At 47.4% G+C, this 25980-nt stretch overlaps 1 protein-coding gene across 3 annotated transcripts in view; it reads left to right on the forward strand.

The window, feature by feature from the left end:
• Positions 1-25221, forward strand: part of LOC136964302 (LIM/homeobox protein LMX-1.2) — a 44414-nt gene extending 19193 nt beyond the window's left edge. For 2 of the 3 annotated variants that reach the window (XM_067258371.1, XM_067258372.1), the window contains exons 3-8: positions 20198-20430; positions 21793-21971; positions 22139-22216; positions 22426-22492; positions 23809-23967; positions 25064-25221. In XM_067258371.1, the coding sequence (XP_067114472.1) occupies positions 20198-20430; positions 21793-21971; positions 22139-22216; positions 22426-22492; positions 23809-23967; positions 25064-25221 (874 nt within the window). Of the gene's footprint in view, positions 1-20197; positions 20431-21792; positions 21972-22138; positions 22217-22425; positions 22507-23765; positions 23968-25063 lie in introns of all 3 variants that reach the window. The other variant, XM_067258370.1, reaches the window with a different exon arrangement.
• Positions 25222-25980: the final 759 nt, after the last annotated feature.

The following is a 25980-nucleotide window of genomic DNA, read 5'->3' on the forward strand; positions in this document are numbered from 1 at the left end:
TCCCAGGCCTGTGGACTCCTATATTCATCCATACCACAGGTTTGACGTGTTTGCAATTAGAGCTAGCGAGCACGTACCAAGTTTATCAGATTTGGCCCAACGAACCTTCCACCAGACAGAAGCGCTGTCTGAACCCCCTATATATTCAGTTTCAAAGTTTGCTTTTCATTTGCGGGGCAGGGCCTCTTTGAAATCTCCCTCCTCACCAATTATGCAATTACAGTTGATAAGCATTTATCTATTTTTTATCAGATTTGGCAACTTTCACCAGTTCTGACACTGTCAGGCGCTGTCTGAAAGGTTTATGCATGCATGAAGAAGGGAAATTATAGGTCGAAAGAGGCGCCTGAAGACTGTCAAGATTTCCATTGCTTTGTTGGTTTTTCCACTCCACCAATTAAAGATACATGAAAGTTATTAACACATTCTCAAACTTTTACTACCAAACGCCAGGAAGGTTCACATATCACTTGTATATTCGCGCTTCCCTTTGCTGAACACGGGGTGTACAGTAGCTCAAGAAATATTAAAATTGTGACTCTTCAGTGACACCATAACCAACCGCTGTAACCACACTCTCCTCAAAGTAATCTCCAGCTTTAAAGGCTGCTTTCAACCCAGAACATTGTGCTGTTATCCTCTTTGGTTCTGTTTAGATGCTACGCGCAACAGACAGATCCGTCTCTCTAATTGAGGATTAAGCCTACATGAGCTATAGCCTCCACAGGGTTTATCATCTCCTAGCGATTATGGTTTGCGGAGAGAGGACGATGGTTTACCGTTTGTGACCCTCTTCATGTTTCGGGAGGGCAAAGCAACCTCACTGAACACAGACTGTTTAAAAACCGACAAGCAATAGATCATTGTTTTTTTCTTTCTTTGTTTTTTCTTCGGCCTCTTGTGATCCCACCACTGTGGGGCTTGTATCAGGATCCCACCGCTGGCACCACTGTCAAGAATCAAGGGAAGAGAATCTCTCGTCTTTCTTTCTGTTTCTCTCTATCTCTTTCTCTCTCCCACTACCTGTCACACAAACACACACTCACAGAGGTCACAATCACATGTACCCTCCTTCTCACACACACACACACACTCTCTCTTTCTCTCCTCCACAAACATACAGATGCTCCCTCGCCCCCCTTTCATCCCCCGGCCCTCTGCAGCCGCCGCCCCGGCGCTCCACGCTGCATAATAAAGACTGACAATGAGAGCGGACCGAGGGAACCGAATCAAAGACGGCTACAGAGGAGCGAGTGTGTCCCTCTGGCAGGCGTGAGCCCGGCGAGAGCCCGGCTCCCCACCCAGCGCCCAAACTGGAACCAGATGTGGGCCAGGCACTGCCCCACGACGTCTTTGGCCAAGCCTAGCAGCCTCGCTCTGTGTCTCTGCCCCCTCACACACACACAACAAGGTAGTTTGCCTTCCCGGCGACGTCCTGTTCGCAGGGCCACACGAGCCCGCCTCGGAAAGAGTCCGAAGAATGAAAGTACGAGAGAGAGGCAGGGGCCACTTCTTAGTGTTCTCTGTGGTACAGGATGAGTGTTTCTCTCTGACTCACCTTGAGATCTAGCATGCATTTGATTAAGACAAACCTATATTGAATGTTTGCTTGTAAGTACCTGGTTTAACAAGTTAAACAGGGGTTGGATCTTTAAACATATTTATAAAGCAATGTGCGACATTAACATCTATGCCAATTATGGCAAACCAAACTGCATAATGAAACGTATCGATCCGAATGTGTTCAGAACACAGAATTGCACCCATGAAGCACACCCATACACGCACAGTGACACATCGCACAGTGCCCGACATTCCAACGACCACCAGATCTCGATCGTCTGCCAGCGCCCAGTCCCAGACGGAGAAAATGAGCGAGACTCCATAAAAACGAGGGTGACGGTCATCTTTTATTAGGATGGTGGGCGTTTAAGACGCAAAAAACCCCCCCGGAAACTCCAGGGGCGGCGTGCAGCCCCGCGGCTGAGCATGAGAGCGGGCATTGTACCCAGGGAGACACAGGCCGCACGCTCCTGAGAGGCCCTGGGTAGCGCCCGCCGTCCCCCCCGCTTATGTTTTCATTCCCTGCTTTTCATCACGCCGGATTACGGCCAGCCGAAACCGACACTGAGGGCAATTATATTCAACTTGAATCTTTGTTACGAAACGCCATTAACTTTGGAAAACGCGGGTCCCATCGCAGTAGTGTGTGTGTGTGTGTGTTGACCAAATGAGGGAAGGAAGAAGGGGGAGAAAAAAGAGAACGCTTTATTAATCTCCAAAATTGTGGCGTGCGAGGAGCGGCGTAACACAAACACGCATGTCAGGGTATCCACCTCTGCCTTTACCCCATTCTGCTGTCCTTCCAGGGCAGGGGCAGTAGGCAGCTGGGGGCAAAGTCCCAAGTGCTCACCCAGTGTCCCGGCCAGGGACAAGGGCAGGAGAGCAATCGGCTCTGCATGTTTTTATACTGGGGTTCTTTGCAGAGGAAACCCATGTGAGCACAGGGAGAACATGCAAACTCCACACAGAAAATGCCTGGGAGAGCCCAGCCTAGCACCAAACAGATCCCCCATGCAGGAATCTAATCCAGAACATTTTGCTGTGAGGGCAAGTCACTGGCCATCGTGCCAACTAGACAAAGAGTTGAGTGTTGAGTGTTTTGGCTGGGGTGTGGACATTAATTGAGTGTATTCTGTCTTGCGTAAAGAACAAGGAGTGGACGACAGGCTCCTAAACCCTAGCCACTCTGGAGCTTTGGTAGCGCATTTCTTGAACACAGCTTCTTTCATTTGGTTGATCTAATGTGATTACATTTTGTCAAAGCACAGTGAGAAAACGGCAGTATAAATGCTACAGAGCCCAGTGGGAAACATCCAAGTGGACCTAAACCACGACCAGAAACTTTGTTGTTTGGCTTTTAAAATACTGCGTAGCTAAATCTACATATCCCAGTTCACCACTGTTTTCCATATCGCAGTAGCATCTGCTGTGTAAACCGTGGGGATCTACATCCATCAGTAAAGGCGTGAATCACCTGTCGTACACGTTAAGCCCGGGGCTCGATGCGGGGCGGGTCCCCTCGACACACCTGAGGGAGACACACCTGTGAGAGTCACCGCTGCAGATGGAAGCGTGGAGCAAAGGGTAGGAGGGGGGAGGAAGTGAAGGGCAAGGTGGAGAGATCGGAGCAGCGTTGGCCTGTGTGCTGCGGGCCCAACGGCGTCACCGGGGAGACCAGGTGGGACCGCTGCAGCCTAGTCTTTGGCTCTTGGCGCCGGGTGGCGGTCGATGCTAGGGGAGGGCGGTCGCTAACTGACACGAGCCCCGCGCATCGTCATGATCTCTTCATTCCCACACAAAGAGGAGGGCTCCCCTGGGAAATAAAGCCTTCCCATCCCTCTTCCCCTCCCCCCTCCTCCTCCCCCTCTCCTTCTACACCCCCCCCCCCCTCCTCTCTCTTTTAGTGCACTTCATATGTAGAAGGGAGCCTTCTCTATTTATGAGTCTATAAGTGAGTGACTGGGATCACCAGTGTTTCCTTTTTTTTTTTTTTTTACTTAAAAAAATGCCTCTGGGTGTTTATTTATTAGCTGGGGCATGGGAAATGATTGACAGGTGGAATGGAAATAGAGGATGGCCCCAGTTTAGTTAGTTGTATAGATGTACACATACATAGGATATAGCTGTATTGTTTGGGGTGGGGGCGGGGATTATATACAGTGTTTATTGACAACCAATAATTATGAGCCAACAAGCAACAACCAATCAGAATGAGATTTGGATGTTTGCTGCTTCTGTCCATAGTTTTTACTAAAGACATCAAATGAGAATGGTACTAGACTGGCATCAAACTGAAGTGACATAAACAAAATCTCGTGAGCCAAACTAACCTGGGCTGTGTCTCCCGATAACGATGGATCGTAGCAATGATCGAGCAAAAAATGAAACCATCGATATTTCTTACGTGCGTTTCCCAAACATGCTCGTAAGGAGTAGGCTAATCTATTCACTTTCAAGAGTTACGAATTTTCAAGACACACTTTAGCTACGATGTCTTTAGGAACGGCCCGTAAAACTAAGATTTGTCCTACGATGGATTCTACGATCACTTAGGCTTACGACGCTTTCGGGAAACGCACCCCTGGCTAGTTGGGGAGCGGTGTAGACTTGCAATAATGTTGAGGCATGCTGTTTATTATTGTTATTTCTGTGATTCCGAGTGGCAGCAACTGGCGGTCTTGTTTTGAGAAAGACTATGTTCCTTACGCTGTTTGTCTTTTTCGCTGCTTCTCACATGCCTGGTCCATTGGAGAGGTGCCTAGGCTACAGTAGGGTTACCTGAGCTGCTGGGAGGAATGGAGTCTGAAATGAGAGCTGAGAGGTGGAGGTGATGGGAATCGTTTGCTGACGTTGAACGTTGAGAATCAAATCCATACGTTGATTGACCGGGTTGTCTCTCTCTAATTCAGGTGCAAAGTCTGGAAGGACTCTTAACTCTTGACGTTGGGAAGGATGATCCCCTGTTTTGAAATCCCACGCATACGCGTCCAAACGTTCTTGGTTTCCCTCGGCTTGCTTGAGAATGCACCGTCAATCTGTAAAAGGGTGGAGCTGAATATCGGTTGTCTTGATAAACCCTGTCCGGGGAGAGCTGGCTATAACCAACGTGTATAAAACTGCTCGAGGAGGTGATTAGCCGGTGTCAAGAGGGTGCTGAGGCCCAACTCGGTTTCCAGACGCGCACACAAAAACACAGACGCACACACACACAACCGGAGGCCAATGATCTAATTAGCCTTCAGTGGTTGACTGCTCCGATGCCTTTACACATGGCAGGGTGCCAGGCATGTTCCTAACGCCCACTTATGTCTGTCTCTGTTTTCTTCTGCTCTTCAAATGCCGAGAGTAGAGGGAACAGGAGGTCAGGAAACTCGCAACCAATAGGCTGTTGATTTTGGTGATAAAAGCCATAACAAGGGCCATGCCATAGTCCATTATTACTACAGAAGAGTGTAACGAAGACCTCAAAAACAAACAAATGAGCGTCTTCGACATTGTCGATTAAGACGAGGCACGCCGATTGTCCCCCAATCTCAAAGCCCATTAACTTTCACACCTCAAAGCGCTCAGAAGGCAGATCAAATCAATTAAGATCCTAATTAGATGTGGAGGGGGGGGTAAAAAAAATTGAAGCTAATTCAATCAGAGCCATTATCCAAGCTTTGAGGTCAGAAACCAAGGAGGAGGGTAGAAACGAGGTTAAAGCTCCCCGCCTCGTCCATCACGCCTAACTAACTCATTTAGCAAGCGGCGTCGGCCCCGCAAAGCGTTATTACCGTGTCATAACCACTTAGCTCTGATTCGCCACCGTCAAGTGTGGACATATATGGCCTTTATCACTTTGGTTGGCGCTTCTGTGTCAGCCTCTTTCTGGTATGATACATTAGATGGGGCCCCGGCTAACCGCGTTACCGAAAAGCATAGACAGACAGTGGGAAAGACCACGGTTTGAAATTTGACTGTCGAAACACGTCAGGCAAATAGACTGTGATGGTCGTGACTTGAAGTGTAGCGGAGGATTTTGCGTTGTCAAGTGCTGTTTTGAAAGAACAACCCCCCCCCCAACAAAAAAATACCCCTCTACAAACACTTTTCATATCTGTTGACGCTCAAAGTTAGAAAGTTCAACATTAGTCAGAGTATGACAAGTCACAAAAGGCCTTCTTTGGGACCCGAAGGCACTCCACTAATCATAAATGGAAATGTAGGCTTCACATATATTTCTTTTTTTCTTTTGTGTGCGCTCTCTTCTGTAATTGTGCGGAGCGTGCTGATTGAATTAGACACACGCTTGTCGCCACCTCCCACACTGCAGCTGGGCATCGGCCCTCGGCAAGCATGGCCATTGTCCCCACCCATACAAAAGGGCACCAACAGTTTACACATCCAAAGAATAATGCTACCACGATGAAGATGGAGAGCCGGCCATTATGCGGTCTCGCGCCGTAGTTCGAGCAATCGCCAGGGGCACGGGTCGTCAAACAGCCTCGTATATCTCTGCGTGAAGTGGCCCGACTTTGTCGCATGCGGGACTTGTCTGGCGCTTTGGCCTCTGCGTTGAAATAGGGAGATTGTCCTTTTGTGACTGGAAACATTAATAGCGGAGGGATGTAAACTGAAAGGGTTGACGTGTCCTGTAGAGAAACTTCTCCAGTGACGATGTCAAGGATACATTTGTAAAAAATCCATCCAAAATGAGGAATACGGGCAGGAGGAATTTGGTATGACTAAGAGCCAACAAACAACTTTGTTACAGTGTTAAATAAAAACGCAATTTTATTACTTTTTAATTTAATTTAATTTATCCAATTCTAGGAAGTCAGAGTTAGAGAAGGGGGGGATGGATTCAAGGCCAACTGCTATGGCAGATGAAAGGAAAAGGTCCTCCTCATTCAGTGTGCACCCGCCAGAAATATTGACTCCTGTCAGTATCAGGACAATGCTGATCCCGTCTGGGGCGGAGCTGCGTTTCTAGAAGGAGGGAGGTAGGCTAGGGAGGGGGGGAGATGGGAGGGTGGCGTCGACAGAGAAAGAAGGGGGCGCAGGTGAAAGGTTGGCCTCGGGGGCTTGAACCGTGGATGTGAGCAATATTGGAAGACGGCCCGCTATTATGTTTGCGGAGTGACACCAGTGGCAGGAGCCAAAGACTCGAGGCTTTTGACAGGCACCTGGAGCTGGGAGCCCGGACAACCCTGCAGCGGGGGGTGGTGGCGAGGCTGGTGTCCCCTGGGGCAGTGTCATCAGACTAAGGGAGGGGTAGGGGTGTGATATGGGGGTAAGGGGGACGGATGCCTGGCCTGAGGACATGATGTGCACCCTCTGTGCTCCCACTGATTCAGTCATCATGGGTGTTCAGAAGTCACAAGTCAGTTTGTGTGCGTGTGTGTCAGTGTGCAAGCCCTACCCAGTACCGGAGATCTCACCACCAAGCATGATGCTTTCATCGCTTTGAGAACAGTTCCAGTAGTCCTGGATCTACCCTTCTTACAACAGAGCTTGCTTCCAAGGGTTTTTGTACGCTGAATTCCTGTTCATTCCTGAGAAGTGTAGCTTGAGGTTTGTGGGTGAGCAGCGTGTCTGTGTCGTCTGCGGACGCGCACGCGTGTCCTAGTTGGTGCGCGCGTGTCTAATGTTGACATACGCGAGTGTGTGTGTGTGTTTGCGTGCGCCTGCCCGTGTCTGAGCGCCAGGGGTCTGTTTCCATTGCCGCCCATACAGAATGAAAAGCCACCCTTCTTTCTACTACCTCATTTGTCATCCTCCACCACAAAGCAACGGGGCAGCATTATATAAACAGCTGCTTTTCTCCGCAGTGCGGGAGAGCCTTGTCAGTTCCTGGACACACAAAGACAAGGGGGGGTCTGCCTGCCCGTCTCTTCAGGGACTGGAAGAATTGCCCGCGATGAATGCAGGGCTTTCCTGATTTGTTTCTGTTTTTTCCTACCTACTGAAAAGACGAACGTGGTTGTCTTGTTTAAAGGGAGAAAATAATCAACCGAGAATGGCGGGGTGGTGGTTGGGGGAAGGAGGGAAGAGGGGGGGGTCGGGGGGCTGGACTTCTGCATGTTTATTGAGTAGCCAAATGACTGGACACTTGCAGTGACCCAAACACACACACACTAACACATGCACACGATCACACACCCAAATAAACAGTAGGCTTTCTTTCCCGGGATGATCGTGGAAGGTGACATTGGACCAATCGGGGCCCCGTCTGAAGTCATGTAAGGTGTTGTTTTTACTTCTGCCGGCTGGTGGATCTCGTAAATCTTCCCGACAGCAGTTCATATGAAATGATTCACAGTGTACTCCAAGGTTTTTGGCCCGTAGCCTGAGTTGCGGCTATGGTTCCCTTATTGAAGTGGGTGATCAAATTCCACTTCGGTGCAAGTGTTGTGCACACGGTTTGTTTGGATTAACATTTTTTTTTTTCTTCATCTCTATCCTTACCACATGATTGTATTCAGCCTATGGTCTCCACCTCTTCGTATCACCAACTGTCTCTAAAGGAAGGGATCCCTCACGGAATTGCGCTTTGTTCCATTTTTCCCTCTCAGTTTTCCTAGGAAGATATCCTTGTCTTCCATGAGGGTTTTAGGTTGTTTGAGGTGCCGTTTTATTTTCGTCTGCTGAGCCCTCTACTACTTATAAAAAGGAATACACAAATACAATTTGATTGAATTTGATTGGATTTCTGTTTCTATGCATTGTCATTGTTTTTAAGCAAACCAGTTAGAAAAGGACTGATGTTTGGGACGTGTTGTCTCAGTCCATGGACAATGGAATTTGGTGGAACTTGTTTCAGACTACTTTTGTGTTTGGGCATGCATAAGTTTGCATGTGTTTTCCGATGTTATGTGTGTATGGATGTGTGTGTGTGTTCACACTTTCATGTGGTGTTCCAACTCACCTGCATGCCTGCCCTATACAATGAATCTTGTTTGCGACAAAAATGAAAAAACAAGATGGAGACAGATAAAGAATGACTGCATCAGACACCATTACTGCCAAATCACCTGAGGCTCAAGTACTGTAGGACTGCACACACACACACCCTTGGAAGTCATCGTGATTTTCGAGGTAACATTACACACAAAGAAAAATTTCCCACCGAGAGGTAAACAAAATATCACTATCACCGATCAACACGTTTCAGCAGGCAGAGACCAAAATTCAAACAATTCTTTAATTGTTCTTTCCTGTGGTTGGTTACAAGGCCCTATGCTTTATGGTGCAACGTCTAGACAGCTGCTCACTGGGTTGTTTTCCCATCAGCCCACTCACACAGTTCCAGAACCATCAAGACACAAGCACACACATAGTTTTTTGTGTGTGTGTGTCACTGCTTTTCTTTTATTTTTTGGCATGGCTGTGTTTTATTTCTCCTTTGTTCAGACCGTTGTCATGGGAACTACATTCAGGGACTATTGTCTTGCGGCACACTTTTTTTAACATAGCCCCCGTGTCATTTTGTAGACAGACAGACAGACATGACCACAAACTACCTCCCCCATGCAATCAAGGGAGCAGTATGTAAAAAAGTGGAAGGGGGAGTAGAGATGAGGTCAAAGAACGGGTTTAGAAAAGCTTTAGGGCAAGACACTAGTTTTTCTTTCGGTCAACAGCCTCAAAGTGTTTACCAGTGTTGCCTCCCAATCTAAAAGCCTTGTGAAGTTGCAAAAAAGGACAATGTCATTTTGTGATATTTTTCTGGCCATGTCAAAAAATTTATTTTTATATATATGTATATATTTATATTAAGAGAGATAAAGTCAAAGGACTCGTACCACATAGTTCGGCAGTAGCACTTTAAAAGAGAGGTTAGCTGTTCGCCCGCCCTGTCTGATAGATCCTAAACGGAAGGTTCTATCTCTCCTCCCTTCACATGTAGGCCTCCTTGCATGCCTCCTCCCTGCTTGGCCAGGACGGTAGCTAGCTAGCTCCATGCCAGTATTGGTCTTCCCCTCTCACACCTCCGAGCATTTTACACTTCCCTCTGGTACTTTCACACTATGTCGTAAGGCCCCTAAATACACTGTGTTAAAGAGGAGGCAGGGCCAGCAGAGGTGAGTGTGTTTGTACTGGGTGTGTGTGTGGGTGTGTGTGTGTGTGTGTGTGTACGTGTGTGTACGTTTGTACGTGTGTACGTGTGTGTGTGTTCCTGTGAACACCTGATGGAGAAGTGCCAAAAGCACACTTTCTCTTCCTCTCACTATATGTCCCCCTGCCCCTTCTCTTTCTTTCTTTCTTTCTTTCTTTCTTTCTCTCGCTCTTTCTCTCTTTCTCTCTCTCTGCCTCTCTCTCTCTCTGCCTCTCTGTCTCCCTCACACTGTCAATCGCTTTCCTCTGGGTGTGGTGATTTGCTTGGTTGCCATGGCGATGCCTGCACATCAGTCTTTATGCTCGACATGTGCCTCGACTTTGCAAGCAACCATAACACCTGACAGTGTGAGCCAAGCAGATCCTGGTCCTCACCCAGCAATCTACCGAGTGTAGCGTGCCTTTGCCAAAACCCCTTACTCTCTCAACTTGTATTCCCAAAGCCTTTTGGCCTTTTTTTCATTCCTCCCTCCCCCTTTCCCTCTTTCTTTCTCTCTTTTTCTCTCTCTCTCTGCATGGTACTTAGCAGCAGTCTTTGTTCTGGGCGGTGTCCAATGGGAAGACAATTCCAGCCCTGCTCTCCTCCACCCCTTCTACCCTCCTTTCTTCCTCCCCCATTCTGGCCAACTCCAACTCCCTGTCTGGCCTGCAAGGAGTGGCCTCTCAGCTCCATCTTCTACTTTTCATTTGTTGTAGTTACTTGCACAGGCCTGCGATAGTTCATGAAATATGTAGCAATGCATGTAGGCCAAGTAATATGGACATTCTGTGTCGCACAATGCGCCGAAGAGGCACTAGATGACAAAGAAAGATATGTCATTTCTGTGTTTCAAGTTTTCAAATCTGTGTGTGGAGAGTCAACATTTTGGATTGCTCCAAGTGTACAATGGAATGGGGGAGAAACAGAATGTGAACCCACCCAAGAAGAGAGATGTGGCGGTATTGCACTTCTAACTCTGGGTCCTTGCATCTCCCGCTCATTGAAACGCACATCATGCATACTGTACACACACGCCCAGTATACACACAGCATACACACATGAAGGGTTAACACAAACTGCACATAAAACACACACACACACCGTTCTTTATCTAAGGAAAGGAATGTGTGAATGTGTGTGTGTGAGTGTGTACGTGCGCACGGGTGTGTGTGTGTTGTGTGTGTATGGGGATTCACCCCACACACAGGGACCCTGCCACTCCTCCATCACAGCCAAGATCTAATATCGCACAACCTGCCAACAGCTACCATGGCAACCCTTCGCTCCCACAATGCAATCTCTGCCTTTATTTCAGAACATCGTCGCCAAGGTTGAGCTTGTGAACATTCGCTGTCTCGGAAAGTGTATTATGTGCGTAGAGGGACCTTTTCAGTGATTTGGAGTCTGTTAAGGGCTTTTATCTTTCCTATTGCAGTAGCTGAGCGAATCTCCATTTTCAGTTGGTTGATACTGATATTTGAAGCAAAGATTGTGGCTTTCGCATTGCTGTGTGTGCAGTGTTACATACCGCATTCTTAACGCCGTCCGCCCTGTAAAAACACACAATGTCCATACAAGCACATTTTGAAACCTTGGACACGAGCATCAAATCTTCAGCCGTCTCTCACCTGCATCGACCCAGTAATCCCTTTCCCCGCCATGGCCCCCTCACCCCCACCCCCCCTTCCTCTCATCTCTCCCTGTCCCTACAGAATCCCACAGGGTGGACCTCTGTTTACTCAGCCCTGGTCCCTCTTAATTCCCATAGACCTTCTCCATGACAGACCACACAGCTCACAGCAACCCCCTGCCCCCCCCCCCTCCCTCCTCCCCTGCTCCCGAGGCCTAGCTCCAGAGGCTGAAACCTCAGGCATCTTAATAGAGAGAGAGGTGGAACTATTTGAAATTAAAGGGACATGGAAAGCCAGTGTTTCAGTGTTCGAGTTCGGGCTGTGGTTGGGGTAAAGTGTGAGTTTTGTGTGTGGGTGCATTAGAGGGAGCCTTCCAAAGGACAATGAAGCAAGGGGAAAAAAGAGAAAGAAACACTTAATTTAGTCATTGCTTACATTTGGGCGGGTTTGCCTTCTGCTCCCTCCTAAGCACCGTATTTCTTAATCAACCTTACCTACTACCAGAGACGGCAGGATATGGAGATTGTGTGAAACGGTAAACGAGAGGGAGAACATATGGGATGGAATGGTTCAGGGCAGCGACAGGAGTAAGAGGTGACCCTCTCGAGGACAGAAGAGCGATGGAAGGAAACCCCACCGCCGTGGTCAGTGTCCTTGTCTCGCAGACAATAGCTACGTCGCAGGGCCTTTCAATCAAGACTTTGAGAGACTCAAGAGGCTGCTCCTGACTTCTCGAGCTTTGGCTCAGCAAACACCCCCGGCAAGAAAAAAAAAAACTTTTCAGAGCAGCACCCTTCACAATAATCTCCAGATTACTCCTACTAATTAAAACTTCGACAAGCAACCCCCCTCTCTCCCTCTCCCAAGCCACCAGGTCTCTAAAGAGGGAGAACAAACACAAGGAGTGAAGGGGAACACACACAGTCTGTTTTTACCCCCCTTCAGCCGCTCGGAGACTCTTATCCCAGTTAATCCAGTATCTTTTTCAGACGCAGTTAAGCTCCCTTGGGGGCATGTGGAACTGAAGGCCGGAGGGCCGAGGAGGTCAAGGGGGGGTACCCCAGAGAGTGGCGTACTGGGGAGGGGGGGGGGGTACTTGGAGACCCTCGACGAGGGGGCACCTAAAGTTAGTAAACCGCAGAGCAGTTCATTAGTGCACAGCTGCGCCCAAAGTGTTCTGACCACCCCATAGATGAGGTAGGATGCGAAGGGGAGGGGTCTTGTCGATTTCTTCTCCTCCTCCTGCATTCCCGTCTCTCCCCAAATGCTCAAGGACGTCACTTCATAAGACCCCTCATATTACTGTTTGTTTTCCCACTTAGGAGGGGGGGGCAAGGGTAATTATAAAACTGTCCATACGCTCCCCAAAGCTGGTTCACCTCTCTTCAGCCACCCCCTGGGAGCTTTGGGCGATGCTCTTTTGCTCTTTCTGAATCCCTCTAGCACACACACACACACCAAGGCTGTGTTGGACTGGCGTACGGTAAACATAGGGTTAATGAAAGCAGGACTATACCCATCTTAATGCTGCTTTATTAAGTGGCGCCATTGTGTTCCTCTCTATCTATTTTCTTTTTTTCCTCCCACCTTCCTTTTCTGCTCGAGTCTCATCTGGCTCTTTTTGATTACGGAGTTACCGAGCTGAATGAGGTGGCTTATGTGAGCGAAAACCGTCATTTGATTGACTGAAGTGCCTCTTGTCCACTTTCCACACGCTGAAATGTTAGCTCCATATGCTACCATTCTGCTACCAACATTTGGATTGTTAGGGTGTTTTTTCCGACTTGTTTGTGCGTGATCTTTTTTCTTTACCCAGGCACCCTGCTTGGACAGGGCAGAGGGATATTCTCAGAGGAATTGCATTTTAGTATACTCCAAATGTTTTAATGCTTGCATCTTTGCCGAGGTCTACTCTTGTTAATACAACCAGCTGCAGCAGCAGTCTTTTTTGCCTTGTCAGACACTTCCAAACCGACATCCCAAAATCGAATTGACGTGGCCATTAATGACTTCCAACACCTGATACGTCATTACCAAGTCCCTCTTTGACCATCCCCAACCATCCACTGTGTCTAAAACATACTACCCTCTCCTCGAGTTCCAACAAAAGAGCTGCAATGTCTCAGTCAAATTAGATTGGAAGGGAGAAGGGGGGGGGGGGAAGAGAGAGTTAGAAGAGGGATAATATCCCTGTAGGGTGAGGCAAGGGAAAGCAGAAAACTCGGTGGATGAGCTGCTGTGCTCCAGGTACCGTGTGTGCAGAAGAGATGCGATGATATACAGTGAGCTCTGCAGCCATTTTGTTTTTCAAAAGGGGCAACCAGGAGAGAAAGGGTGACAGGGAGATCTCGTGTAGAGAAGTCAGTTTAATGGCCCTAATCTAAAAAAGGTTCTGTGTTTTTGCTCTGACTTAAATCACTAGCCACTGACCAGGACTGGATCTTCAAATGATTGACCTAAAATACATGAAGGGATCTAGGGATTATGCACAATATTCCGACCAATCAAAAGACAACTGTAAGAAGTGCTAAAGCTATATATATATATATATATATATATATATATATAATAAAAAAAATAAACAACCTCCTTCTGTCTCACTTATCTCTCTCTTCCATCTCTCTTTTCTCCCTCGACCCTTCTCCCTCTTCTTCTCATCCTTTATCCATTAGCCTGCGGTAGCAGCAGTGGTGGTGCTGTGTAAACGACAGCCTCTGAATAGAGAGACCACTGCTGAATGGAGAGGGAGAGGAGAGAGAGAGAGAGAGAGAGAGAGAGAGAGAGAGAGAGAGAGAGAGAGAGAGAGAAAGCAGGAGCCTGCGCTCAAGAGGAGTGCAGCTGTCCAAACACAGAGCCCTGTGTACCTGCCCTACACACCGCTCCCCCGCCACTCTCCCTCATCCCACTATCCCTCGCTCTCCCCTCCCCTTCCTCCCACCTCCCACCAGGCTGTGTACTCAACCCTCGGCCCGCCGGCCGCCCCTGCCACTTGCTGCCATTTCAACACCAGTCACCCAGACCCCTTTTATCGTACACGCCGGGCTTAACCTGACGGGAGGCAGAGAGCCAGAGAGAAAATAAAGGTTCTCTTTACTCTAGCCTCCCCCCCCCCCTTTTCACTTTTTCTTTCTAGTCCACCCTCAGAACTTTCTCTTCTTCTTCTTCTCTCTCTTTTTTTATTTCACATTCTTAACCTACACCCCCCCTCCTCTCCTCCCCATCTCTCTCACTCCTTCTCATTCTCTCTCTTTCCACTTGCTCTTTGAACTGTGTGCAGAAGGAATATGGAGATTTAAGTTGGCACTGTTTGTGTACTTTCATGAATCACTTGGCTGGGGTTCCTGGGATCCACTTGTTGCTTGCATAGTTTTTGGTCACTCCCTCATAAGAGGTTGTTGCTGGGCTGGGCAGATGTTTATGCCTGAATTTGGCATGGACCACTTGCCACTTTTGGTCTCTGTAAAATCATGTTTAGTGGGATGTCTCCAGGTTCCTCACATGTCAGGAAACATGCCAGGGAGCACATTCAGAGCCAACCCTCATTGATTAATGCATTACTAGTCTTCCAAAATGGTGGAGTCAAACGTATATACTGTATGGAATATATCGCCTTCTGGAGACCTCACTGTTGCAAAAAACCTTGGTGTCTGAGGTACATGAGGATGGAAAAAAGGGCAGAAATGGCTGAATTGCTCTGTTTTAATCAACCTTAGAGCACCCTAAAGACCTGAGGGCTGATGGATCTCTCTTTCCGTCTCTCCTTCTTCCGTTCTCTCTCTCTCACACTCGCTCTTTCTCTGTGTGTTCACCGCTCCCCCTTCCACTCCTACCTGCTGGGGGTTTAATTAAAAAACAAAGCACCTCAATGTAAAGACCATTAACATGCTAATGCACTAAGAACTAGGCGGTGATTTAGCTGCCTGAGCAGTTTAGCGGCTCGCTCCAGAGTCTTCCTCTGGGAGGCAAAGGGAAAGGCACTTTTTATTTGGTTTCATTTGTCCGTGCAATTATCGCTATGTGCTGACCTGCGATACTGATGCTAACGTATGGGGCTCTTTGGCTGGCGTTCCCCCAACTATACAGTTACCCTCGACTCCACGTAATTATGCGATCATTTCCCGGAATTGCAGTGCAATTGGATTTAAATTAGACACAAACTGTAACTGTGGGCCCATGTGGCTGTTATAAACTAATTTCAGTATCTACAGCCCTTCTTCCGTGGCATGCCTGTCCTACGCTATGTTTTCTGCAACTCTTTGCGAGAGAGAGAGAGAGAGAGAGAGAGAGAGAGAGAGAGAGAGAGAGAGAGAGAGCGTCTACTCATGAACATACGCTCTTTACGGAGAGCACAAATGAGTGACAACCTGACCAACCTTTCATCCAAGGAACCGTTCCATCCAACCTTGTGTTGTGTCAAAACCTAAAGAAACTGGATGTGGTCTGAAGGGGATCTTTGATGTGGACTGCTTTGGGTGGCGGATTCAAAACAAATCTGTTGGTCGTCTTGTGTTTGGCAAAAGCTGACCGTAGTCCAACCGCAGAGCATTTTCCACACGGAACATCCCTGTCCAGTTGCCTACCGTCTGAAGCCTCGGCCTATTTGAAGCTGCAGCGCTTTTAATGACACCCCTAACCTCTTTGTAGCGCACATGTTCACTCATTAGATGGAAGTGGAAGGAGCGGTTGGAAAATGTCCCCTTTCCCCCTGATCTGATCTGCCTCAAGAGTCTGTTACAGCATCAAAGACCGTTTAAAAAGAGAGAGGGCGGGAGAAGTGGGGGGGTACGAGTGGAATTGAGTTGGAAAAAAAATATTCCCTCTCACTCAATGCAGACACATCTGCTTATCGAATGTTTTTGGCTAGCGTCAGCAAGACCCCGAGAAAGTATTCTCTCTTCTCAAATGTCTGGAGATGGAGAGTGTAGCCATTGGTCAACTTCCTGGACTTTGCAATATTGCCACATCCATCACGTCACTATCCAAAGCAGGTAGATAATTTCTCTTTGTATTTTTCTCCTATATGAGGGTAGTTCCTTTGACCTTTTGCAATCCATACCCATAGCAAAGGTACTGTAAAACTGTCGTTTGTCTCTGGAAAATGAAGAATATTTTTGATGTGGTTTGTTGCATTGTATCGGATCAATCCCCAAGGCATTCCATTGGACACTCAAACCTGGCAGACCTCAAAGCACTGCATTTTGCATTGGTCTTACATGAGAAAACCCTCGACTGTACGCTGTTGCTCCAACACTGAAAACTCATTTGGACTAAGTCTTAACATTGTTGTCCATCCCTAAAAGAGAGAAAGAAAAGCCAGAGAGGCAGTACTCTCAGTGGGAAGTCTGTTCTGGTCGTCCTAAGGAATTACACTCCATTCCCCTACACAGAGGATGGGGTCGTCACGGTGAGAAAAGGCCTCTGGGTAACGTCCTGTGTCAATATTTGATGCAGCGTAGTGTCCAACAACCCTGGTGGCTCTGAGCATGGTGGGAGGCCGTCGAGCAGGACTATACCTTGTGTGTGTTGCTAGCCTTGGGTGGAGAAGGATGTGTATCCTGGATGTCAACAAACACATGCATGCAGACGTACACAAATAACTTGACGTTTGTTGACTTTCATGTCCTAGTCGCTGAATTGTTGAGTATCATCCGTGTTGCTACGTCCAGCACCGGCTTGACTAAATTTGTAGCATTTGAGCTATTGAAAATAGCTCCGTTAGCTTCACAGCTACTGCAGCGTACGAAGAAATCCACTCACTCCAGCACGGCCAACAGCGTCCCATCGCCACCTTCAAGCATATATTTGACAAAATGCTAGTCATGCTCTTATATTGCCACTTGGACTGGAACGCAACAATTGAATTTATAAACACTAGCTCTGCTTCTATTCCTTTTTCTAGGCTGTGCTGCATTGTCAGTTTATCAAACCAGGACTCCCCCCCCCCCCCCGTCATTTAGTCATGATGCTTCTCTCAGATCCTCTTCACCAGTAAGCCAGAGAAGAGAGTTCCCCATCACCTCCCACTCACACCACCCCGGTCTATCCTCCACACTCTCACAGCCACGCTTTTTTTTCACTTTCCCTCCAGCCCAAAAGAGTTTCTTCATAGGCAAAAACTTGGAAAGGTATTAAAGTGGGATTAGGTTCCCCCACAATGCAGTGCTTGTGTCATTCAAAGGCCTCTGTTTTGGAGGCCCGACCCTGTTTGCTTGTGACGAGCAGCAGGAGTCTGAGTGAGGGGGCTATGTGCTGAGAAGAGGTGGGTTTTTCACCCTCTGACACACACACACACAAACACAGTGTGTGTGCCCGGTCTGGCGCGCCCTCCTAATTCTCCCTCTTCTTTCTCCGAAAAAAAGGGTTTACTTCTCCTTCCAGCTTGAGTGAACCTCTCTCCTGTCTCTTAGCTAACATGCGCGTCCACACACAGTGCACCCCCCCCACGCCCCCCCCCCTGGAGGGTGTGGTGTGTCAGGGGCAGCAGCCGTAGCGGGGGGCTTCATGCATGGATATTTCGAAACCAACCCCGTGGAGAATAGGGTTCAGGGGGCCCCCAAGGCTGAAGGGAAAGTCTGGATTAAAGTTGGGGACAATGCGGAACAGGAAGATTCCTCAAGGGACAAATGGGAATTACAGGGCCCATAATAATGCAATGTGACAGAGAGAGGAAGTGAAAAAATAATAGCCGACAAGATTAGCCAGTTTGGGAAAAGAGATAAAGAAGGGAGAGAATAGAGGGTTCAGAAAAGGAGACTTATTCTATCGATGGGAAGTTGTAACACTTCCCCGTGTTGTATTAGACTAGGAGTCTTAACCTTTCACCTTTTAATACTATTTGGTGGTATTGGTTGTGATATCTATTTGGCCTTATGACAGCATGCATACCTGGCAGTACTAAGGATTGAAGAATAACAGGCCTTTAAAACAGTTTTGAAGCCTTACAAGAAGAAATACATTGAATTATCTCACTCTTATTTTTCTTCTTCTAATTCTTCCTGTCCCTCACTTATTTTTTTTACTCAGTCTCAGTCTCCATCCATCTCTCAGACCGAGCGCCCGTCGGCCCTGAGGTGACGTTTTTCCCGGCGGGACGAAGATATTACAGATGCTGAGCGCGTTATTAAAGAGAAACTCTCCATGGTCATTATCATAAGCATACGGATCTGCCACTAGGCAGGGTCGGGGTGAAATTCACCTCACACACTACACACAGACAGACACACACCCCACAGGGCATGCACCCTCTGCACTGGCTCACTGTGTGCCTCACTGGGCACCTGCCTGTAATATTCATGAGGCATGGTAATCGGTTGGGGACTCTGAGCGGCCTTGAATCAGCAGCTGCCTGTGGGAGATGAAGCTGGTAGCTTAGTGGTCCTGTGGTTTCTGTGTATTAGACGGGTATGCTGACTGTCTGCAGGATGACAGGGGAACATTTGCCATGTTTAAGATGCATAGGACGGCAGGGAAGTATTGGGAGGGAGTCTGGCAGCCTGGTAGTAGGATTTTTTGGGCCTTTTAGAGGAAACAATTTGACAAGATAAAAACCAGCCAATGTCCGACCGCAGCTGTTAACAAAAGCAATTTCTGCCGCTTCCAGATCAGCACCTGCATCTGTCTCTGAATAATTAGCTGCAGTATCCTCTCCCTTTGAGCAAACATGCACAATGGTAACGAGCGCAGATAACCAAACAGCGCCTTTTGTGGATGTCCGGTTTTCCACGACGCACAAGACGTCTAGTGTGACAGGAATCTCCTGTGACGCATCGCCTATCGGCCCTCGATCTCCACAGTGTGGTATAATCTTTCCCGACAAAAGCTTTTCAGGCTCTGCTTTACTGTTTCGATTAGTTTTATTTGTGCTATTCATCAATGTCACAGATTTTCTGGAAGCTGATTCTCAGCCTCTTCTGTCTTCCGCATCTTGGCTTGTATGGATGGTGCTCAGACAGAGATGATGAGGCCCGGATCAAATGTATCTGGTTGTCCAGCAACGATCCCATTAAAATGCATCACTCTTTTGTGTGCTTGCAAACCATTTCTCGGAGCAAACCTCAGGTAGAAATGAGTTATGGTCCCTAGGATTCCTACAATAAGATGTTGTGCTCTAAATGTATATATGGATGCGATTTCAAGTATTTCGGTTTAAGAATATTTTGAATACAATTGATTGCATGACATCTTTTTTGAGTTGTAATGAGACGCTCTGGATAAGAGTGTCTGCTAAATGACTAAATGTAATCCATTCTCCGAGCCCAAAAAGCGACCTGCTCGCCTCCGCCGTCGCTAACTCTGTCCGACATCAAAAGCTAGAAGAACGAACAGAACCGACAAAAAGCAGAAGTTATGCTTTTTTTGGCCTGCCCATCAGAGTGCTCGCCCTTGTCTGTGATGCAAATTGACCAATTCAAATAATTTAACACCAGAACCCCCCCACCCTTCCCCACCCCCCCACCCCTGCACCTCTCCAGAGGCCCTTGTCTTTTCCTGCCTGCTGACTGCCCACAATCAGGCTCAAACGGAGCGTTGCAGGCCCCAGAGGCGGTGCTTTTACAGTTGAGCGGGCGTCAAAAGGAAAAGGGGGGCGGGGGTCTTGCGGTGGTCGGCCGGCTTCAGTAGCCGAGCGCACCCCCAGTGTTACGTAGCCCCCCACAGCCCCTTTCACGGTCATACATATCAAACGCACATGGACATAATGAAGGGAAACTTTCAATCGGAGATGAAAGCAACAGAGGACACGTCATTCTGCTTTGTTTTCGGGGGCTGTGTTGCCGCGATAGGAGCGACATCAAGTGATTCCCCCACGAGCAGACAAGAAAAACCCGCCAAACACACACTCGCCCACTCAAAGAACGCCATAGAAACCATCCACCCCTCTAAACCAACCATCTTTCCTCCCCTCCCCTTGCGCTTCCCCCTCAGGCTGTTTGCCACCAAGTGCAGCGGCTGCCTGGAGAAGATCGCGCCCACCGAGTTTGTGATGCGCGCGCTGGAGAGCGTCTACCACCTGGGCTGCTTCAGCTGCTGCGTGTGCGAGCGGCAGCTGTGCAAGGGCGACGAGTTCGTCCTGAAGGAGGGCCAGCTGCTCTGCAAGAGCGACTACGAAAGGGAGAAGGAGCTGCTCAGCTCTGTCAGCCCGGAGAACTCGGACTCAGGTGAGCCTGCCAAGCAAAGCTGCGGACGCAAACGCCAACCCTGGGGTTTGCGTTTGGGGTTGTTTCTCTGGGGTTGTTTCTCTGGGGTTGTTTCTCTGGGGTTGTTTCCACCTCAGAACTGTGGCTGACAGCGTCAAATGTCGACACACTATCATAATGAATTGCATTAGCCTCAGGATTGAACATTTTCAATGCCATGATCTACAGACTGTCATTACGGTTTTTCACAGTATCGGTATGAAAATCGATGCTCCTACGTGAGAACCTGGGAATGAATAGTTGATTCACTAGAAGTGACAAAAGGGCTGTGTGTAACCTTCGGTTGTCTATCTGTCTAGTTTTCCAACATACTCACTGTGCCAGACCAGCATGGAAAGAGCCATCGGGTTTAGATTTCACCACAAATAAATATCTGATTTGACGCCTTGTCACCTTGACTAAATGTATGCCTTAGCATCATCAGTGTGTATTTATCCATTTAAATAGAATTTAATGGCATAGATCTACACAACTATGAAATATATAAACACCTATTGGGGCTATTAAGACCTAGAACCCTAATGTATTGGTCATGTATTATTCAGATTTAGTCAAGCAGTAATATCATTAATAACCCATACACAATTAGAGTCTTATTAAGCTAACTGATAGAGTTGGTTGGTTGAGATTTAATCACAGTCAGACAGTCACCCAAATTCAGGAGAGGTTTAATTAGATTAATGTGTCATGGTAACAATTATCTTTCAGCTACAAAACGAAACAAAACACTGAGTGGTTGCACGTGCTGTGAAGCAGTGGGAAGTGGTCAAAGAAACCTTTAGGTTGGGGTCTTAAAGTTTTCTCCACAAGATCTGCAGAAACTCTCCTCACCCACTAAAAACGATTTCCACATACTTCAAACAGCACCCTACTGCACACACAGTCTCACACATGCCCATCATTGTGGATTACGTCAATGCTTTCTCATTTACAATTATTTCCCATCTGGTTTAATAGCATTCCCTGAAGGGTAATAACCATTATGATAGATGCAAGCTGTAAGACGGAGAAGATGTATAAAGAGAGTTAGAAAACAGTGTGTCCCACTATGATGATGAAAGAGCAGATTTTTTTTTGTCTCACTAACGACAACGGTGATACATTTTACCCAGAGTGTTTCTTTGTTCTTCCAATGTAATATGAAAAGTTCCAAAACTTCACATTAAAACCAAAATATATTAAAAGCTATCAACAAGCCAATCTCATCTCTCCGTCACAGTCATCTTTTTAAATATGAACCCCCATAAAGCCCACTTAAAGCTCTAAAAGCAATGAAGTACGGAAACCTTTTCACGAACAATATCTATCCTGCTACCGTTACAGAAAAAAGTGAGGACGAGGACTTGGATGTGAAGCCAGAGAAGGGTTCGGGGGGCCCTGGGAAGGGCAGTGACGACGGCAAGGATCCGCGCAGGCCCAAGCGACCACGCACCATCCTGACCACTCAGCAGAGGAGAGCCTTCAAGGCCTCCTTCGAAGTCTCTTCCAAACCTTGCCGAAAGGTGAGAGCTTAAGTCTTGTTATGTCAAGTTTCTTGGATTCATTAACGAGCGACCACACGGAAGGCTCGTCATACGCATTAGTATTAATGGAAACATTTTCAAGGCATGCTTCATTCATTGTCTTTGAAATGACCCAATAAAACCCTCAGATGTTTTGGGTTGGCTAGGTGAGAGAGACGCTGGCGGCCGAGACGGGTCTGAGTGTGCGAGTGGTCCAGGTGTGGTTCCAGAACCAAAGAGCTAAGGTAAGCCAATAGGATCATCAAAATGCAAATAAACTGCTCCAGACCTACTGGGACTGTAACCTACTGTACAGCTAGAATACAGAGTCGTCCGTTTCTCCGCCGAGACACTCTTCCAAATGTTTACTTACTTGCAAATCCGGGATCGTTTTTTCCCCCCAACATTTGTCTCGGTTTTATGGTTTCTGTAACTTGCGCTCTGTTGTGTGTAGATGAAGAAGCTAGCCCGGAGACAGCAACAACAGCAGGAGCAACAGAACTCCCAAAGGCTAGGCCAAGGTAAGCAAGAGTTTGTTTGTATGTGCTACTAGAACCCATGGTGGCTTGTTGACAAGAGAAACCAGCCTTCTCCTTCCCATGGGAGGCAGACCCGAGGGATGTGACCATTCTCTGTTAGATCGCTGCTAGTCCACGATAGATCGCATGGTTAGGATTTCTCTCACATGGTCAAAGTCAGGGACTCGCTGCTTTGCCAGAGACCTCTTAACAATATCCATTCCAGCCAATATGATTTGATCCCTCCTCTCTCCTCCCTTTGAACCCATAGACTTCAATTTGATATTGCGTGGGGGGAAAAGCGAGAGCCACAATTGCGGCGGTGATGACCTTGACCTGTTATACCAGACGAAGGTTGAGACAGGGGCTAAAGACAGCCAGGCTTCTCGTTTCGAGCTCATAATATCACCCTCATCCCAATGTCCCTCCGGGGTCATGACCCTGAGACCTGTTTTTTTTCCACTAGCAGTGTTAGTGTACCGAATGTATGTGCGTGGGTGTTTGTTTGTGTGTTTGTGTGCTTTTGACTGATGTTAGACTTCACCTTTGGGGATTTGTGGCAATACAGTCACTCTCTATTTCAGCCGGTGGTTTTATAGGGTGGAATATAACTCCACCATGGCTATGAAACTTTCACATACTGTACCATACACACTTAAAGGAAAAAAACAGCTTTCCATGACTACTGAATAACTCCAAGTTTTCCAATGCAAAACGCTGCGACCCACAATGTACCTTCTCCAACCGTTTTGCTTTGTCAGAGAGAACAATGGAACTTTTAATACATCACAAGTGACAGTTGGGCTGTATAGTTAATGAAAGAGACATCCGAACAATGTGTAATAACATTAGTGCGGTTCGCTAACTTGACGTGCGCCCCAGTGTAATAACAGCGACGCAAGGGGTGTTGTAAATTTGGAGACTTGTTGTCTTATCAGCATGGCTCCCTGCGGCTGCCGGGGATTGAGCTGCCTGGGGCATAGTCAGGATATGAAAGACAGTTTAGATAAGTACCAGGGTTCCTCGAAAAGGACACGTTTGTTTGTTGTCTGGAGAATCGCTGGCCCGTCCATAAAACGATATACAAACAGGGGCTTTACAACCGCCTCACTCGGTGCGGTAATGAGCGTTGTGCGTGCAGATTCAGTCGGTGCTTGATGAAGTGTTGGAAGTTGGGCCTACATGTTCAAACGCCTTCAGAACATGTGCATGCGGGCGCCCGTTTGCCCCAAAGGGGCGAGACTGGGTCACTCACACCCACCGTTCATCCACACAGACTTACACTCCCATCCCCTCCCTCTCTCTCCCCCTGCCTTCAGAGGTGATCTCAGGCCGTATGGAGAGCCTCCTGAGCTCCTACACACCGCTGGGGCCCCCCCAGCAGCTGGTAGCCATGGATCAGAACGGCTACAGCACGGACCCCTTCCAGCAGGGCCTCACCCCCCCACAGATGCCTGGGGACCACATGAACCCCTACGGTGAGCACACACACAGGCAGAATGTACACACCCTCACACACGCCACACACATGGACCTTCACCCACGGCCATTTCATTGACACACGTACGCAGACAAACACAAGTGCCTATATTAAAACCATAATGTTGAGCAGCACACAGATAATCTGGTGTAGCATTTTGATCTCTATGAAACGAAGGTTCTTTTTATAGCCTTGTATTTTCCCCACTGAATGATTTACTTAAATTAAAGCATACAAAGCAAGACAAGCACATGTACAGTAATATGTATAAAACTAAGCACATTTTGAATATATTAATCAAGCCAAAAGGACTAGGTCTGTTTGCACCTCATGTATACTTTGAACAGGCTCTCTTTCCACAAATGGAAGCGGTTCGTTTTTAAAGGATGTTGCTAGTCTCTGCACTCAGTTTCAGATGCGAGATGGTTGTTAGACCGCTCTGGCCAAACTATCAGCGATGTCTCCTGACATTCACCCAAATGATGTCATCCCTCACCAAACTTGTACCCCCCCCCCTTCAGTTTTATTGGCTGCAAAGGGGGCTAACCAATAATGCTGGTGTCTGATTAAAAATGTATGGGCCATCAAGCTGTCTCTGTCCTGATGTAACGGCGTCATTTAGATCTGGAGCGTCCCAATAAAGCCAGCGACACCCAGGAGACAAGCCTGCTCATCCCAGCAATTAAACACTTGTGCCACGTGCCACTAGGAACAGAACACACATGCACACACACACACACACTCGACTGGTCCTGCCAGTGGGCCACAGGCTGCCTATAATGCTCATTGTTCTCTTTTTTATCTGCCATTTTTATTGAAGGGCGAACATAACTTTGATTCAGCTGGCAATAGGTGCAATTAGGTAGTTTAAACCACACATGTCACATTAACAGCAAATGGCTCATCTAAAATTATTGCCAAGGACAGCCACTAACATTATTGTGTCATTTTAGATGACAACCGAGACTCATTTTTGAAATTGTAGCTTGGTTTGTTTTCCTGAAAAACAAATCACTCTTGTTTATTTCTCAAACTAGTTCACATAGCCTATCTTTGCTCTGTTTGACTCTTGTTTTTGTGTGTTGTCTTAACAGGAAACGACTCCATCTTCCATGACATTGACAGCGACACGTCCCTGACCAGCCTGAGTGACTGCTTCATGGCCGCCTCGGACGTGGGCTCCCTGCAGGCGCGGGTGGGGAACCCCATCGATCGCCTCTACTCCATGCAGAGCTCCTACTTTGCCTCCTGAAAGCCGACTCCTGGCCAACAAGGGTGGGGGAGGTCTACACGCAGTCAGTACACACAACTGTACAGCCATAAAACAAGTCTTTGCCTCAAAAAAATAACAGCAGGTTTGAAGAAAAGCAATTCAAGAGCGAGTCGTGGAAAAAAATAAACGTTGACCTGCCGTTGGCTCCGAGCCAAGAATGAAACGGAGAAGGACAAACTTGAAACTGAAATTGGACACTTTCTCTCTCCCCCTGTGATGGAGAGACGGCCGAAGCCCCATTTCCTACAGGGTTCAGTACGATATTGGAATATTGTTCGTGGGCTTTTTGTATAGTAAAGAAACAAGAAATCATAAGAATTAAGTCCATTGTGCTTGGGACAAGACCATTTGAAGTCCACTGTTGTACAGCTGAGGAAAGTTGGATATTTGTTTAACAAGAATACTAAAAGGAATAAGTGTTTATTATTATGTACTTAGTCCAAGTCACTGATTTTTGATTTGTAGAGTCCAACCAAAATGCAGCAGAGAAATGAGTCCAGCTCCGTGCATAGGACCAAGCTTTACGACAAGCAGGATATTGAATCAAAGTATACACTAAAACAACACCAAATTGGATATTGCAGTGTTTAAAGTTGGTATATGTTGTTCATGTTTCTTTATTGACACCACAATAAGCATAGATCATTTTGATGACATCAATTTTAGCCATTAAGCTTATTGGATGTAAGATATTAAAGACTCTGTGAAAGAGAGAGCAGGAGAAAATGATCGTCTTGT

The sequence above is a fragment of the Osmerus mordax genome, chromosome 20 (assembly GCF_038355195.1).
Source record: "Osmerus mordax isolate fOsmMor3 chromosome 20, fOsmMor3.pri, whole genome shotgun sequence".
Classification (NCBI taxonomy): domain Eukaryota; kingdom Metazoa; phylum Chordata; class Actinopteri; order Osmeriformes; family Osmeridae; genus Osmerus; species Osmerus mordax.